Source organism: Zonotrichia leucophrys, chromosome 20 (assembly GCF_028769735.1).
Source record: "Zonotrichia leucophrys gambelii isolate GWCS_2022_RI chromosome 20, RI_Zleu_2.0, whole genome shotgun sequence".
In the NCBI taxonomy this organism is placed as follows: domain Eukaryota; kingdom Metazoa; phylum Chordata; class Aves; order Passeriformes; family Passerellidae; genus Zonotrichia; species Zonotrichia leucophrys.
The window spans coordinates 6352512-6366892 of record NC_088189.1 but is presented as its reverse complement, the minus strand read 5'-3'; the positions used below and the strand labels follow the sequence as shown (position 1 = coordinate 6366892).

The following is a 14381-nucleotide window of genomic DNA, read 5'->3' as shown; positions in this document are numbered from 1 at the left end:
ACACTGAGAAATTTCCCCAAAATGCTGGGAAATGGCTCCATTGGGGAAACACTGCAGATGGCCAGAGGCACCAGAGCAGGGGGCTCTGGTACTCAGCAGTCAAAGCACTTTGGGAGTGGGTCCCAGAGCCCTCTGTGCACCCCGGCACACCTGGGGGGCTCTGCAGCTCCTGGGAAATGAGTTTATCGCGGTCAGTGTCCCACAGCCAGGCGGTACCTGCAGGTACCTGCGGGCTCTGTGTGGATCACCCCACCTGGAGGTGAGGAATTTACCACTGCACCTCCTGAAATACCCAACTCAGATGGGAAGTGCAGGATGGTTTGGGTTACCAAAATCACCTTTAGTTAACGCTGCTGGAAGAATACTAAACAATAACAATTTTCTCCTCGTAGTTCTGTTCCTCCTTGTATTTTTTTTGCCAGTTTCTAGGTCAGATTCCCCATTCTGCCGCTCCTGCGCTAGAACAGCGCTCAGGTTGCACAATTGCAGAGGAGGGAGGAATCTGCTTCCCGAATCCCGAGCTCCCCAGCAGCCTTGCCCGATCCTTCCCTTCTCCCCAGCATCTCCTGCCGGGAGCCCCCCCCCAGGTAGGCTGGGGGTCGGGGGTCTGTGCCAGGGGGTCTTTAGGGGGGCTTTGGGGATGCTGGGGGTGGGATGGGGAGGCCACCGCATCTCCCCGGGGCGGGGGGAGGACGCTGCCCGTGTCTCTCGCAGGTGTGGGCTCTCCTTCGCTTTGCCGCGTTCGGTTATTTATCATTCCCCCCTCCCTCTTCTCCTCCTTCCCCCTCCCGCTTTTCTCTTACGCAGTGGGAGCAGCCCGGCAGCCTGGCTCTGCCCAGCCGCCCTCCGTCCTCGCTCCCTCCCTCCCTCTCCTTCATCCCTCCCTTTTCCTTAAAAACGTGGGCTCCGGGGTGCAGCCCCCTGCGCTGGCGGCAGCCCTGCCTGGAGAGCAGCCCTTTCCCCTCCTCCACCTGCGGAGCCGCCGGCTCTGTCCGTCTGTCCGTCTGTCCATCCCCCGGCCCGGGGCGCTGGATGCGGCCGCGGGCAGCGGAGCCAGCTCGGGAGCTGCGCTAGAGGGGACCTGCCGCAGGTGAGCAGCCAGCAGGGCTTTATTGCCAACTTCGGGCTTTTCCTCGCTGTTTTGGGGTGTATGAACCGCCTGGGGTCGTGCCGGAGCCCCGCTGGCTCTGGGGCGGCAGTGGAAGATCTGGGGGCACAAAGCTGATATTGGGGACTCACCGACCCGCAGGATGGCAGAGGCAGGTGGGGACACGCCGCCCTGGGAGCAGGAGGGATGAATGATGCGAGCAGCCCGCACTGCCCTGCGCCGGCGGTGTGCAGAAATGCGTGATCCCTGCCAGCTCGGGATGCGCCAGGCTCGCGGGGCTGCATCCCATTAAAGCGCTCCGGGGAGGGGGGGCTGAGTTCCGTGGCAGTAAATCATCCTTCTCCTGGTAATAAATCACCCTTGCCCAGCGTTTCTCGTGCACTTGTCTCTCTACAATCCCCTGCCCCCCGTTAGATCAGCAGATTTAGAGCTGCCTCTCGCTGCCCCAGGTCCTTGGCGCTGCTTCAGGATGGACCCGCTCTTCCCTGCCCGCATTTTTGAAGACCCCGACCTGAGGAAGCTGCTGAACGACTCCTCCATGCTCAACCTGAGCTTTCTGCCCAGCAACTGGTTCAACAACAGCACCGGGGACGGTTTCCTGCCGCTCAGCATCAAGATCACCATCGTGGTCGTCTACTCCATCGTGTGCATCGTGGGGCTGGTGGGCAACTGCTCCGTCATGTATGTGATCGTCAGGTAGGACACGCGGAGGCTCCCGGGGAACTGGGAGCGGGGCAGACCTTCCCTCCCTCCATCCCTGCTGCGGGTGAAGCAGCCAGGAGCTTCCCTGGGGTTACAGACGTGCTTTGGAGGTAATGATGTGGCGTTTGTTTTATTGTTTTGGTTTTATTTGTTTGTTTTTTCACCCCCCTTCCTAGGCTGTGATGAAGGTTTCTGCCAGTTTTCAGCTGCCCTCTGGTGCCTCCTAAAGTTTAACCCAGAGAATGGAACGGAGTGAGCAGAGCTGCTCAAAAAATGGGTCTTTTTTTCCTTTTTCTATTTTTTTTTTTATTTTTTTTATTTTAGGGATCTGTATGTCCCTGGGGAGGGCAATGTGCTGGGAGCATTCCACTGCCAGGGTGTGCTGGCGCCTTAATGGGACCTCTCCTTGCTGTGCAGTGTCCGGCACCCCAGCTGTGTTTGCAGGTGCTGCTCCATCTGGGAGCTGGCTCCTTCCAAAGCTGAACCTTGTTGCAAAGGAAAGAGCCTGCTGGGAAGCTTCCTTTTACTTTTACAGGAAAAAAAAAAATCACAAATGTAAGTGTTCCAACCCTTTGGAGCCTGCAGACTTAAATAAGTTGTGAGACGATGCTGCAGAGTTGAGGGCAACTAATTTGCTCCTTGTGCTGAAGTGAGGAGGATGGGGGGGACCTTTGCAGAGGAACAGCACAGAGCATGCACCACTCCATCCTCCCTGCCCATTGTTGGCAGTTTGAGTGTCCCTGTCTGCTTCTGCCATGGTTCAAACCCTTCTGGTTCTGGGAATCAGGAACCTTGTTCACCCTGTAAGTACAGGATAAGTTTGTGCAGCTTTTAGGGCTGTGATTATGCTAAACCCAGCATTCCCCCTCTGATCTCTGCATCCTGCACCTTAAGGAGGGAGCTTCCATTTTATCCACATCTTGGAGCAGATTCCTGGTGCAGGTGGATGCTGCCAGCACAGAAAAGACAGGCTGAATCCTCCAGCAGAAGAGGAAAGCGTTTAGCAGGTATTCAGACATGGATGGGATTGTCTTGTTCCTGCCAGGAGCCCAACTGCTCCCAAAGCATCTTTCCCCTGAAAAACCACAACTTGGCAGGGGGAGATGCTGTGAAATCAGGTCTTTGGTACCAGAGGTTGCTGAGGAGTGGTTGGATCTCTGCTCCAAGGGCAGAATGATGTGACTGATGTTCATCAGGCTGCCTGTCTGTGCTCTTTAGCTGAGGAGTTTATGGCACAGAGAGGGGATCCCATTAGCCCCAGGGAGCCTGCAGGTGCACAGAGGAGGTTTGCAGCACACTGGTGCCATGTCTGGACAGCTCATGTTCCTGCTCAGTGTAGTAGCAATTGTTGGAGTAGTTTGTGGGTGTGAGTGTGTCAGTAGTGAGGCTCTGGAGCTGGAGGCCCTTGGCTGATGATGGTGATGTGGCTGCATGGGAATTGCAGCCCCTGGGCAGCAGAGGAAGAGAGTCTCTACCCTGGGCATGAGCCTTGGTGTGTGTGAGGAGAAGCCTTGGCAGAAATCTCCTCCCTGTCTGCAAAGCCCTGGTGGGATGTGCACAGCAGGATCCTGCTGGCCCTGCCCAGGGCTGGAGCATCACCAGTAACAAGAGTGTCCCAAACTGGGGTCCTGTGCCATGGCTAACCATGAAAATACTGGCTTCTGCTCCACTCCTTTTTGACTTTGTTACCTTCCAGTTGGATAAATGGCACTCGGGGGTTTAGCACTACAATTTCCAAGGGAAATGTAACTCTTTTTGTGTGTCCTCTCATTTTACAGTTTTTAAGCAACTGAAAACTGAGGACAGGTGCCAACCCAACCTCCCTCAGGTTTTTCCATTTCTCTGTTTCCCTTTATTCAGAAATGGAAGGTGTTTGCTGGGGAGGTTATAACTGAGCTAGAGCACGTGTAGGAGCTGCTGTTCCCCACCCATGTCCCCTGGGAGCCCAGCACTGACCTGAGACCAGCACTGAGTTAGAGCCAAGGCAACTTGAGTTTATGAGTAAAAACTTCTGATGATCTCTGCCCAGGATTCCTCTCTCCTTGCCCTGTCTGTCCAGGTCAGCAGCAGCTGTGAGGATGAATTGGACTCAAAATCAAACTCTTGACCCTGGCCACGTGCACAGATTGGAGAAGAGCTGCCAAATTGTGGCTGTACAAGGAGGATGCTGAGGAGCTTCTCAAACACAGTTTGCTTTTCTCCTCAGATTGGAGCTTTGATGCTTCATGCAGGTTTTCAGTAGGTTGGAAGTTGGTTGCTGGTAAGCCAACACAGGGTTTAAGGGCTCTTAATGATAAATTAATGGAAAATTTTGTCATAATGATAAATTAATGGAAAAAATCCTCTGTGCTGCACCCTTATCACTGTAGGTAATATGCACCCCAATAAGCTTTTTTTCTTTCTGTGCTTTGGCAGTGATAACAAGACTTCAACATATTACACAGCCCATAGGAAAATGGTGTGCTACCTTCCAGAAAAAGACTGGTAGTGTTATAGACAGTAATTGTTTCCCATTTTTGAGAGAGCTGGGAAATAAAAAGACTCTAATACCAGCACTCAAGGAAATTGAAGACATCAGGAAAACTCATTTTTTTGTTCCTCCTGAATGAGTTTTCTGCAGCACCAAGGGAAAAGTTTTAAATCTCCCAGTATTTCACACAGAAGCACAAATTCAAGGTTTCCCCCTCTGATGTAGAAGCCAGCCTACATCTCTATTGCATTTGGAATGATTTAACATTTGGAGCTATTAATTTATAGAGACAGTCACCATGTGGCTGCCAGTCCCTTCCAGTGCTGAGTAGCACTAGCTGGGTGAGATGGAGAAGGGCTCTTGTGAGGAGCAGGATTTGCTGGGCAGTGAAGGGCTGTTGTGGGAACCTGCCTTGTCTGTGCCTTTGTTCTGCTGGCTCATCCTGGAATTGCCAGCACAGACGAGGCCTCCCTCCCTCCTCCTTCTGCTGTTTGCTCTCTTCTGCATATATTTCCTGTTCTGCTTCTTAATGAACATGAAACAAGGAGCTTGAACAGAGGGTTTGGGGAAAGCCAGGCTGCTGAGATCCCTCCTAGCTATTAACTGAAGTCTGCAAGGCTGCTTGCCAAAGATCTTTGTATTTAGGAAGGGAAGCAAAGGGGAAGGAGGAGGGTGTATTTTTGTATTTTTGGCCCTGGGGTGGGGCTGACCCAGGTGTGACAGAGGCCCCAAATCTCTGTCAGCCATTGGTGACCCAGAAAAGGGACAAGGTGCAGCTCATTGTCCCTACTCCAGCATGCTGCTGTGATGCTCAGATCCAGTGGGGATCTGGAGCATTTCATTCCTCCAGTTCAACCCTCTCTGGGAGTGCTGCCTCATTTCTGGGGCACTTCTCATTGCTATAGCAGCTCCCTGTTGTGAGCCTGGCAAAATGCTGGGGATGCTCAGCTCTCTCTATGGCAGAACACCTTTCAGAGCACTTTAAGCAATGTTTTGGGTAGTTTAGGGCTGTCAGGCCCCTACATTTTCATCTGCTGCCTCCAGGTGAAGCTTTAGAAGGAAAAATGGGATGGGGAGGTGCCTGCACCATGAGCCTGCCTGGGGATGCTGTGCCAGATGTTGTTCTGCTTGAAAACTGCCTCAGTCCCTGAGAACAGGGGAGAGGGCAGCTGGCTGTGATGAGACAGGGAATATTAACTTAATTATGACATTTCAGAGATGCTGATTTTTAATAGAAAGCTTTCTCAGGGAAAAGCCTGGACCAGCTGTGTGTCTCAGAGCTGAAATGAAGTGAGTGCTTCATGCAGGGGGAACCCAGCAGACACGAGTGGGGCCATCTGAGGCCTTTGCTGTCTCCAGATCTGCCTCTTGGTTTTTCCTTGAAAAACAGAATAAATAGACATCAATTATTGCAATTCATGGTGAAATGAAACCCAAACCAAGGGCTCTTTGCCCTGGAGAGTGAGTGGAGCTGGGTGAGGACAGTGAGGTGAGGTGAGCAGCACAGCAGGGGATTCTGCTGGGATAATGGCTGCAAAGGACAGGTCTGCAGCTCCCTGATTTCTGTCTGGGTCCCCATGAGCCCAGGGGAGCTGGGCTCAGCTCCATGACCCACAATAGCCACACCTGGTACCTGCTAACACAGGTCCTATAGCTCCAGTGTGTGCTGAAGGGCTCTTTGTTTCACCAGGCTGGGGTGGCATGGGTGCAAGGGAGTTGCACATGTGCAGCAGTAAATCTGTGATGTTTAACATGGAACTTGGTTCCCAGTGTTTTTCAGAGATTGGGCAATTCCCAGAAGCATTCTGGGTGCCAGCAGAGGCAGATCTGGCCCATGAGCAGGGATAAGAGCATCCTGCTGCAGGGTGGATGGTGATGAATGCCCTCCTTAGACCAGAGCACCATTCCTGGTGGCCAAGCACCTGCTCAGGGACGTGGGATCATCCCTGAGAGCCCCTGGCTGAGCTGCTGAAGCCTTTGCAGCAGCAGCAGCAGCCACAGAGGCTCCTCCCTTGGCATGGCAGCACATCCACAGTGGTTCCCAGAGAGCACCTGCAGGGCAGGGCAGGGCAGGGCAGGGCTGGTTTTTCAGAGCTGTCCCCCAGACACAGAGGTGAGACTCAAGGACAGGGAGATCATCTGTCCCAGGGTGTGTGCTTGTCCCGGCTGGCTGCAGATTCCCTTACTAGCCCCTGCTAGTCAGCCCCTGTCTTGCTGGGTAATTTATGGGCTTTTAGGTGCTGTGCTGGTGGCTGCCTTTGCTGTAGTGTCTGGCCCCAGAGTCCAGACTAATTTCAATTTGTCCTTCTCCAACTCGGTGCGGTTTTTTCAGGGCCTGTTGAAGCATTAAGAATAAATCATCTTGCCCTGGTCAGAAGCTGCAGGCTGCTCTGGGAGGGTGAGCAGAGAAGCAGGGATGGGTGGACACTGAGGGGACACAAATCATGACAGATCAAATATCAGCTCCACACAACCTGAGGGCTGGGAGCAGAGATGGGAGAGAACTGAGGCTGATTTCCACCATCACAGGGTGGGAGCAGCTCAGTACAAATCCTCTTTGAGCCTTTTCTGCTCTGTTTTGTTTCCTGGAGCATGTCCAGGCATGGGGGCAAAGGGTGGCACTGCTGCCAGGGTGTGAGTGGGGATGGAGGGAGCTGCTCAAGGTGAACATCACTGTCTGCATCCTAATCAGCTGCAGCTACACACATCAAAATCAGGAGGCTCCAAGAGGCAGAGGGCTCCTGGAAACAATGCTCAGGGTTTCTCAGGGCTGCAGGCTTTGCTCTGGTCCCTCTGCCCCTGGTGTCTGCAGCTCCCTCTTGGGTTGTGGGTTTGCTGCAGCCAGCTGATGCTGAGCCCCAGCCCTTGCCCTGCAGCCTTGCTGTGGCTGGGTGGAAAAGGGAAAGATGCAGAAACAAGAGGTCTGCAGCTCACCCCGAGGCTCAGAATCTGTTCTTGTGAGGAGCAGGTCCTTAAAGCCCCGAGGGTGCATCTGCCCACCCTTAATGACCCGGCCTTATCTCCTCTCCCAGCCCGTGCATTCCCCTTGCCAGAGGGTCCAGGTAGCACAAAGGAGAGGGAAGAGAAGTGCTGAGCTGATATCCAGGTGTTTTTAGGCATCCCAGGGAACTGGAGAGCAGAGCAGAGCAATTACTGTTGTGACAAAGGAGGAGCTGGATGCAGAGCTGAGCACCGCCCTGTGGGAGATGCTCCATTAGGAAATTACCTCTGTGGCAGAGTGCAAGAAAGTGGCCCAGCAGGGAGCTAATGTCCTCCATGGAATCCACAGGTTTATCTGCAGCAGATTTGTGCTGTGGAGGAGGAGACTGAGGTGCCTCCTGAAGCCTCAGAGTTTATTTTTTCCCCTTTTTTGGAGCAGATTAAGAGAAAGAACACTCTCAGCTCTGGAGGAAAAGAAAGAGAGATTAATCCACAGAGAAGTGATTGATTGATTTTTGTGTGTACCGAACATTCTGGAAATGTTTGGGAACTTTGCTTGGTTGGGACAATGGCTGTTGGCTCTCAGCATGTAGAGAAAGTGGTCTAGAAGTAATTAATTGGGTGCAAATTAATTTCACCCCGTTTTAGAGTGCAAAATCAGCTTTATATTCTGTTGGAAGATGGGTTGAAGGAAGTGCTGGGGCAGCCACCTCAGTGTGAGAGGGGAAGGTGGCTCTGCCATCACCTCCAGAGGAGATGAGGAAGGAGGCAGAGGACAGGGATCTGTGCACTGAGGGATTTGCAGAGCAGGATTTGCAGGCAGAGCAATTGTACCTGGACTCTGAATTCATGCTGGGAGAAGTGGGGCCAGTGGGGCTGGAGGGGTGTGGGAAGGAGCTGAGGATTTTCTCTGCACACCCTGAGTTCAGTGCTGAGGACCCAGGAGTGTGCAGGGAGGCATCTTGTCCCCCATGGATGATGGATGGAGCTTGGAGGTGGGTGAATTGTTGCTTGTTTCTCCCACTGGTCAATGACACAAAATAAAACAGGAACAGCCTTTGATTTTTACTGTTTTGCAGTAGTTGCTCATCATTGCTCAAAATTGATATTCCCTTGAGTTATAGTGCCAGTAAAAAGGGTTAGAGGCATGATGATGAATTGCCTCTGGCTCCAGCCCTCCTGGAAGGCTGGACTGCCACAAACCTGACCTTTGGGAAGCTTGAGCCACCCCAGCCAGGTCTGTGGGGCTCAGGGGAAGCTGCAGCTCCCAGGAGACCTTTGCCACCACAATTTTGGGTGCCTGCATCATTTCCTAAAGCCTGAGCTGCCAATGCTTATTTTTGTGAGAGCTGATAAAAAAGTGATTTCACTTCATTTTAACCCCCTCTGCTGACCTGGAGGGGAAAGTGGATCCACTCACAGACCCACCTCATCCCCCTGTGCATTGCCACGTTTAGGCCAAGTGCAAGAATTCAGGAGAGGAAAACTTGGCCACCCTGGGATGCTCCTCTGGAGTTCAGGGCACTGGAGGCTGCTGTAATTCTCCTTAGGAAATCCCAGAGCTTAAACCAGCAGCTGCCTGGTTATGTTGGATTTATTATGCAAAAGCAAAGTGCTTTTGCTCATTCATCCCATCACAAAAGGAAAGGCACCAGTATTTTCCTTCTGCTGCTTTTGGTTATGTAAGTTTGTCTGAGCTGGCTTTCTAAGAACTTGCGATTGATTTCTGGGCCAGGAAAAGCCTCACTCAGGCTTGTGTGGGGACCTCAAGGTATTTCCAACAATGTTTCCAGCAGTGCTCGCCTCCAAAAGATTCCCTTGGCTTTCAGGGTCAAAAATAGGATAATTTGGTTTTGCTTTCTGAAGCTGCTTTCGGACTTCTGATACAAGCCCAGCTTAGAGCTCCAAGGCAGGTAAAAATATAGACTTTATAATCTGGATTGTGGTTCCCCTGTCTGCTTCCCTGGCAAACCTGGCCAGGTCACCATGTGTCCCAGCAGAGCCCAGAACACACCAGTGCTGATGTTCTGCCAAGCATTCAAATCATTTATCAAGAGCTGAAGAAGCTCAGGGGAGGGCACAGAACAGTGAAGGAAAGTCGGGGGTTTGCTGTTCTGAATCAAATTGGCAAAAGGAGCTTTTTAAGTAAAATCAACCCTGTGATATTTTAACATGTATCAGGCTGAAAATAGTGCAGCATTTCATGGGTAGAAGCGTTACCCTCAAATGAACTTGCACTCTGTTAATAACACCATTGTCTGCCATTTTTGACTGTGTTTCTGCTAAGGCCATTAGTAGAGTAAATGATAGATGAGCTGTAGTTTTAAAATTATACCTATTTGAGCTCTTATTCTGCCCATGAGGGGAATATCCTGGAGCTGAAATGTTAGATCCAGTCACAGAGTCACTGTTGAGCTTCCATTTCTGCAGACACTGCACGTCCCCCCAGATAGGTGATCACAGCTGGCTCTGCATCATTTCCCAAGTGTGAAAGGGAGATGATTGCCATTAGAGCAAGGTGACTCTTCCATCAGGGCAGGCAGTTCGTGTGGTAAAAGTAATATTGAAATGACAAAAACATCTTTAGTGTTTGACTTGTGACTTTACTCCTTTCTCTAGAAAGATCCATTGTGATATTCTGATTTCTGATTCAAACCCAGCTCCTCACCATTTTTTGGCTGGCCAGGGCTGGCCATTTTGCCTGCTCTGATTTGACAGCTCACATTAGCCATGCTCTCTGGCTATGAGCCCATGTCAAATAGCTGATCAACTTGCTCCTGCACCTTTCATTTACTGGCTAAAGCTCTCACCAATACTTCTAACAATGAAGCCATAGGTAAAGAAACCCTAAGCTGGCCTTATTGAAGTAATTTTTCAAGAAACACCATCTGATAGCCTCAGGGTTTCATGGTGCTCACTAGCAGTCTGAGGGAATGATTCTCCTGCCCATGGAACTGACTGTGGAGGAACCATTTGTGGTGTTGTAGGAGATGGCCTGAACAGTGTGTTGGTAAACCTGTGGGAGGTTGAAAGGTGAGGATGGCCAACCTCATTACACAAGAAAATACAGCATCTCCTTTCGAAATCAGCAGAATCTGCTTTGGTAAAGTTCAGTGTCTGACCCATCATGGTCACTGGGAGCTCTAACCATTGCTCATTCCTGCCTTTCAGATTCACAAAGATGAAGACAGCCACCAACATTTACATCTTTAACCTTGCCCTGGCTGACACCCTGTGCCTGATGACCTTGCCCTTCCAGGGAACAGACACATTCCTAGGCTTCTGGCCCTTTGGCAATGTCCTGTGCAAGATTGCCATCTCCATTGACTACTACAACATGTTCACCAGCACCTTCACGCTGACCATGATGAGCGTGGACCGCTACATCGCCATCTGCCACCCCATCAAAGCCCTGGACATCCGCACGCCCCACAAGGCCAAGGTGGTCAATGTTTGCATCTGGGCACTGGCTTCTGTCTTTGGCATCCCAGCCATGGTCATGGGATCTGCAGAGAACGAGAACAATGGTCAGTAAAACTGCACCCAGCGGGGGGGACATGAGAGCCCAGGGAGAGGGGGGAAGTTTCATCTGTGGGGTGAGGTCTGTGCTATAAAATCATCTTAACTCTGCCCCTGCCTCTCTGTATCACTGCTGCTGCTTTTCTAGTGTTAAACATGGAATTGTTATTTGAGGAATTGTACATTAAACGTAGAATTGTTATGTTAGGTTGGGAAAGCCCTCTAAGATCATCAAGTCCAACCATTAGCCTAACTAACCCAACTAATCTGAATGTGCAGATGCTTTTCTGCTTGTTCTGCGTTTGCTGATCTTCCTTCCCTTTTTGTTTCTTTAACTCTTGCAGAGATTGATTGTCTAATTAAGCTCCCTTCTCCCGTGGACTACTGGGACCCAGTGTTTGGCATCTGCGTCTTTCTCTTCTCCTTCATGATCCCTGTGTTGATCATCACCATTTGCTACAGCCTCATGATCCGGCGGCTCAAGAACGTCCGCGTCCTCTCGGGCTCCAAGGAGAAGGACCGCAACCTGCGGCGCATCACCCGCATGGTGCTGGTGGTGGTGGCAGTCTTCATCGTTTGCTGGACTCCCATCCAGATCTTCGTGCTGGTGCAGTGCTTGGGAGCCAAGGCAGAGAGCGAGCTGGAGCTGGCCATCTCTTGCTTCTGCACCGCGCTGGGCTACGCCAACAGCAGCCTGAACCCCGTGCTCTACGCCTTCCTGGATGAGAACTTCAAGGCGTGCTTCAAGAAGTTCTGCTTCCCCACCGCCTTCAGGACCGAGCTGCAGATGTCCAACAGGATGTGCAGCATCGCCAAGGATGTGGCCTACGCCTGCAAGAACTCGGAGGGGACTAACAATCCGGCCTGACTAGGCATGGAAATCCCCATGGCGGCTGTCGCCCAGCAGAGTCCGACCACCCCCACGTCAGAACTGACTCAGATAACGGCCCTTTAGCAGGACCTCAAAACTGAGAGGTGAGAAACCAAGGAAACAATTGTGGGGGTTGGGAAAACCGGATGCTGCGAGAGCATGCAGAGAAAGTCAGCCCATCTGATGCATTTTAAATTTCCAGTGCATCCTGCACTAAGGACCGTGTTTGAAATCAGCCCGCTGATTCCTGCAAAACCCTGGGGGTTTGCAACATTATTGAGAGTTTGGGAATTAAGGGTTTAAAATAGGCATCGCTCCTGGGGCTTACACTCCTGCTGCTGCTGCTGGGAGACAGACAGAATGTGAACTCTTGCATTGCTTTTTTCCTCCCTGGCTGGAGATGTTAACAGCTCGCCTGGCTCACCAGGCACTCGTGTGCGGGTTTTCCTCCTGTGCCATCGCTCTGAAATCAGACGTTACTGCAGCCAAAGTGGGCAGGAGCCATCAGACAAAACCCAAGATCATCTCCAGGATGAGTCATCGTGCAGGCAAGGATGCAGGGAGGGAGAGGAGGGAGCTGACGGGAAGAGAAATTCAAACTGCCTTGGAAGGACAGTGCCAGCTCCTGCAGATGGGATCTGCAGTGAATCCCCCCTCTCAGAGGGGAGCAGGGTGGGGAGAAGGGACTGTCAGAGCTGATGATGTCGCTCTGAAGAGGAAGAAGAAAAAAGACTGAGGAAATGAACACAATTTCTCATTTACATGCTGCTACTATTTTTTTTAACTCTGTATTTCTGGTGTAATAATGGACAGAATGTGTCTGTATATACATGTCTGTAGTGGAATAGGTGCAGATACATGGTAGGATTTCACCTTACCAAGCATGCCTTGGGCATCTTCCTCGTGAGAGGAGGAAGGAATGAAGTGGCCTATAGACACATGTATTTATGTATAGGAAAAGCCATTTTGGAGAAGTCAGAATGGCAGCTCTTCCAGAAGACATGGACATTCCTGGTGGGAGGAGGCAGCCTAAAAGAGTCCCACCCACTCCACATGGGATAAGTGGGGTACAAACCATACAAAACCTGGGGTTCTGTGGCTTGTTTTATGTTTTTAACTGAAATGAGACCCACAATGCTGAAAGCATGTGGGAAATGCTGCCTGGGTACCACCCCTCCTGCCAACCATGGATTGATTTTCCTCTCCCAAAGTAGGACAGAGCTTTGTGGAAAATGAAATGTCCTGTCATTTCACTTGATAACAAAAGCTTCCCCAAAGAGTTTCACCACTTGAGTGCCCTCTGTGCTGGGGAGAGCAGCAGGCTGGGCTTGTCCCTGTAGCACAACAGCCCCAGGAAATCTGGGCAGTGGTGGCCAGTGGTGCTGATGGGGGAGCAAAGCACCAACCTCCACCTGGAGATGGGAGGTCAATTCCAACATGAGAACCAGCAGTGTCACCTGGACTGTACAGATTCCAATGTGAATATATTTCTTGTGCTCTGATCTAGGAGATTCTGTATTTTTTATGTATTGATTTGCCAATATTTTAATGCTGTCATGTTCTTTCTATATGCTGTACAAAGGAATTGGATGTTATATTTCTATGTAGAGTGTTTCTCTCATGGTTGGGCTTAAAATATAGATGCAATTCCAATGTCCCATGTGAAGGACCTAGATCCCTTGTAAACTGCTCAAGCTGGGAGGATTTTGATGCTGATTAACATTTGATTGGGAATCTGGATGTGTACCAGAGCAAACTTTGCAATTAGCACTTCCCCATACCAGTCTGGAGGGAGGAGGGAATCTGGGCACTTTAAGCACTTTGTAGTGGATGTTAATCCCAGAGCCCTCGCCAGGAAATCCCATATAAACCCCAGGCATGTGAAGAACAGCTCCTCGAGAACTGTGCTGCTGGCAAGCTGCATCCATGCCTTTGGAAAACTGGGTTGGGTGGGATGTTTGTGGTGGTTACAGCACTGGGCAGTGAGAGACCTTGGGTCTGCTCAGCCCTGAGCTGTGGGATGCTCTGATGGGATCTGGGGCTGAAGGTGGGAACTGACTGCCAGGCTGTTCTCACCTTTAGGGAGCAGGAGAACATTCATTAGTGGCTGGCCAAGGAACAGCCACACTCCCTTTGTCGTTCTTGGCTGGGTTTTTAAATAGATTTATGTCCTCTGAAAGAAAATATTACCAGTGTTTGGCATTTTTTAAATATGGATTTTGTTATAATGACTATGCTGCAACGATCTTACATAATCAAGTACTCAATAAATGTGTGTTTACCAAGCTTTTGGGTATTTCCACAGCCCTTGCAGTGGATGTGTTTAGGCATTCTGTTCAATGCTCAGTGAAGTTTGTTATAAGAAGAGCAGCAAATGCCTGAAAGCAAAACTTTATTGTACTGTGCCTCTGGAGTTACAGGCTCATGGTCAGCTGGATGGCTTTAGTGCTGGCTCTGTAATTCCCTCTGGAATTGGTTGTGCTGGTGTGATTTTTACAACTGCCGCAGTGTAAATGACATTTAGGTGGCTACTTGTGTGCTTTAATAAAGGAAAATTAAAACCCATGCGGTTTGGATGATAACCTGGAAGAGTTCACTGGGTGGATTTGGAATGTCTCAGCCCTGTGGGAACTTTTGTCACACAGACAGCTTGGTCTGTAGTTAACACAGGCACAGAAGATGTGAAAATTGGGTCTCTGGCTCTTGCAGAGGGCACCTGTGATGTGTAGCAGGGCAGCAGTGCAGGCAGCTGCCTGCTGTCAGAGGTAAAG

The 14381-nt window shown here is 50.8% G+C and overlaps 1 protein-coding gene across 2 annotated transcripts; it reads left to right on the top strand.

Moving 5' to 3' along the window:
* Window positions 1–458: 458 nt before the first annotated feature.
* Window positions 459–14175, top strand: OPRL1 (opioid related nociceptin receptor 1). Of its 2 annotated transcripts, XM_064729729.1 has the most exons (5): window positions 459–587; window positions 808–1090; window positions 1558–1804; window positions 10392–10747; window positions 11084–14175. In XM_064729729.1, exons 3-5 carry the CDS (start codon window positions 1578–1580, stop codon window positions 11605–11607), a joined length of 1107 nt encoding a protein of 368 aa, XP_064585799.1. In that variant the 5' UTR covers window positions 459–587; window positions 808–1090; window positions 1558–1577; the 3' UTR covers window positions 11608–14175. The 2 variants fall into 2 exon arrangements, with proteins under 2 accessions (XP_064585799.1, XP_064585800.1); XM_064729730.1 differs by lacking the exons at window positions 459–587; window positions 808–1090 and having other exon boundaries at window positions 1800–1920.
* The last annotated feature ends 206 nt before the right edge of the window (window positions 14176–14381 follow it).

Bases quoted from the DNA above. Each gene is read 5' to 3' on its own strand.
- OPRL1 (XM_064729729.1), top strand. From the start codon at position 1,578: ATGGACCCGCTCTTCCCTGCCCGCATTTTTGAAGACCCCGACCTGAGG. The intron at 1,805-10,391 runs GTAGGACACGCG...CCTGCCTTTCAG, and splicing joins GTCATGTATGTGATCGTCAG to ATTCACAAAGATGAAGACAG. The intron at 10,748-11,083 runs GTCAGTAAAACT...TAACTCTTGCAG, and splicing joins TGCAGAGAACGAGAACAATG to AGATTGATTGTCTAATTAAG.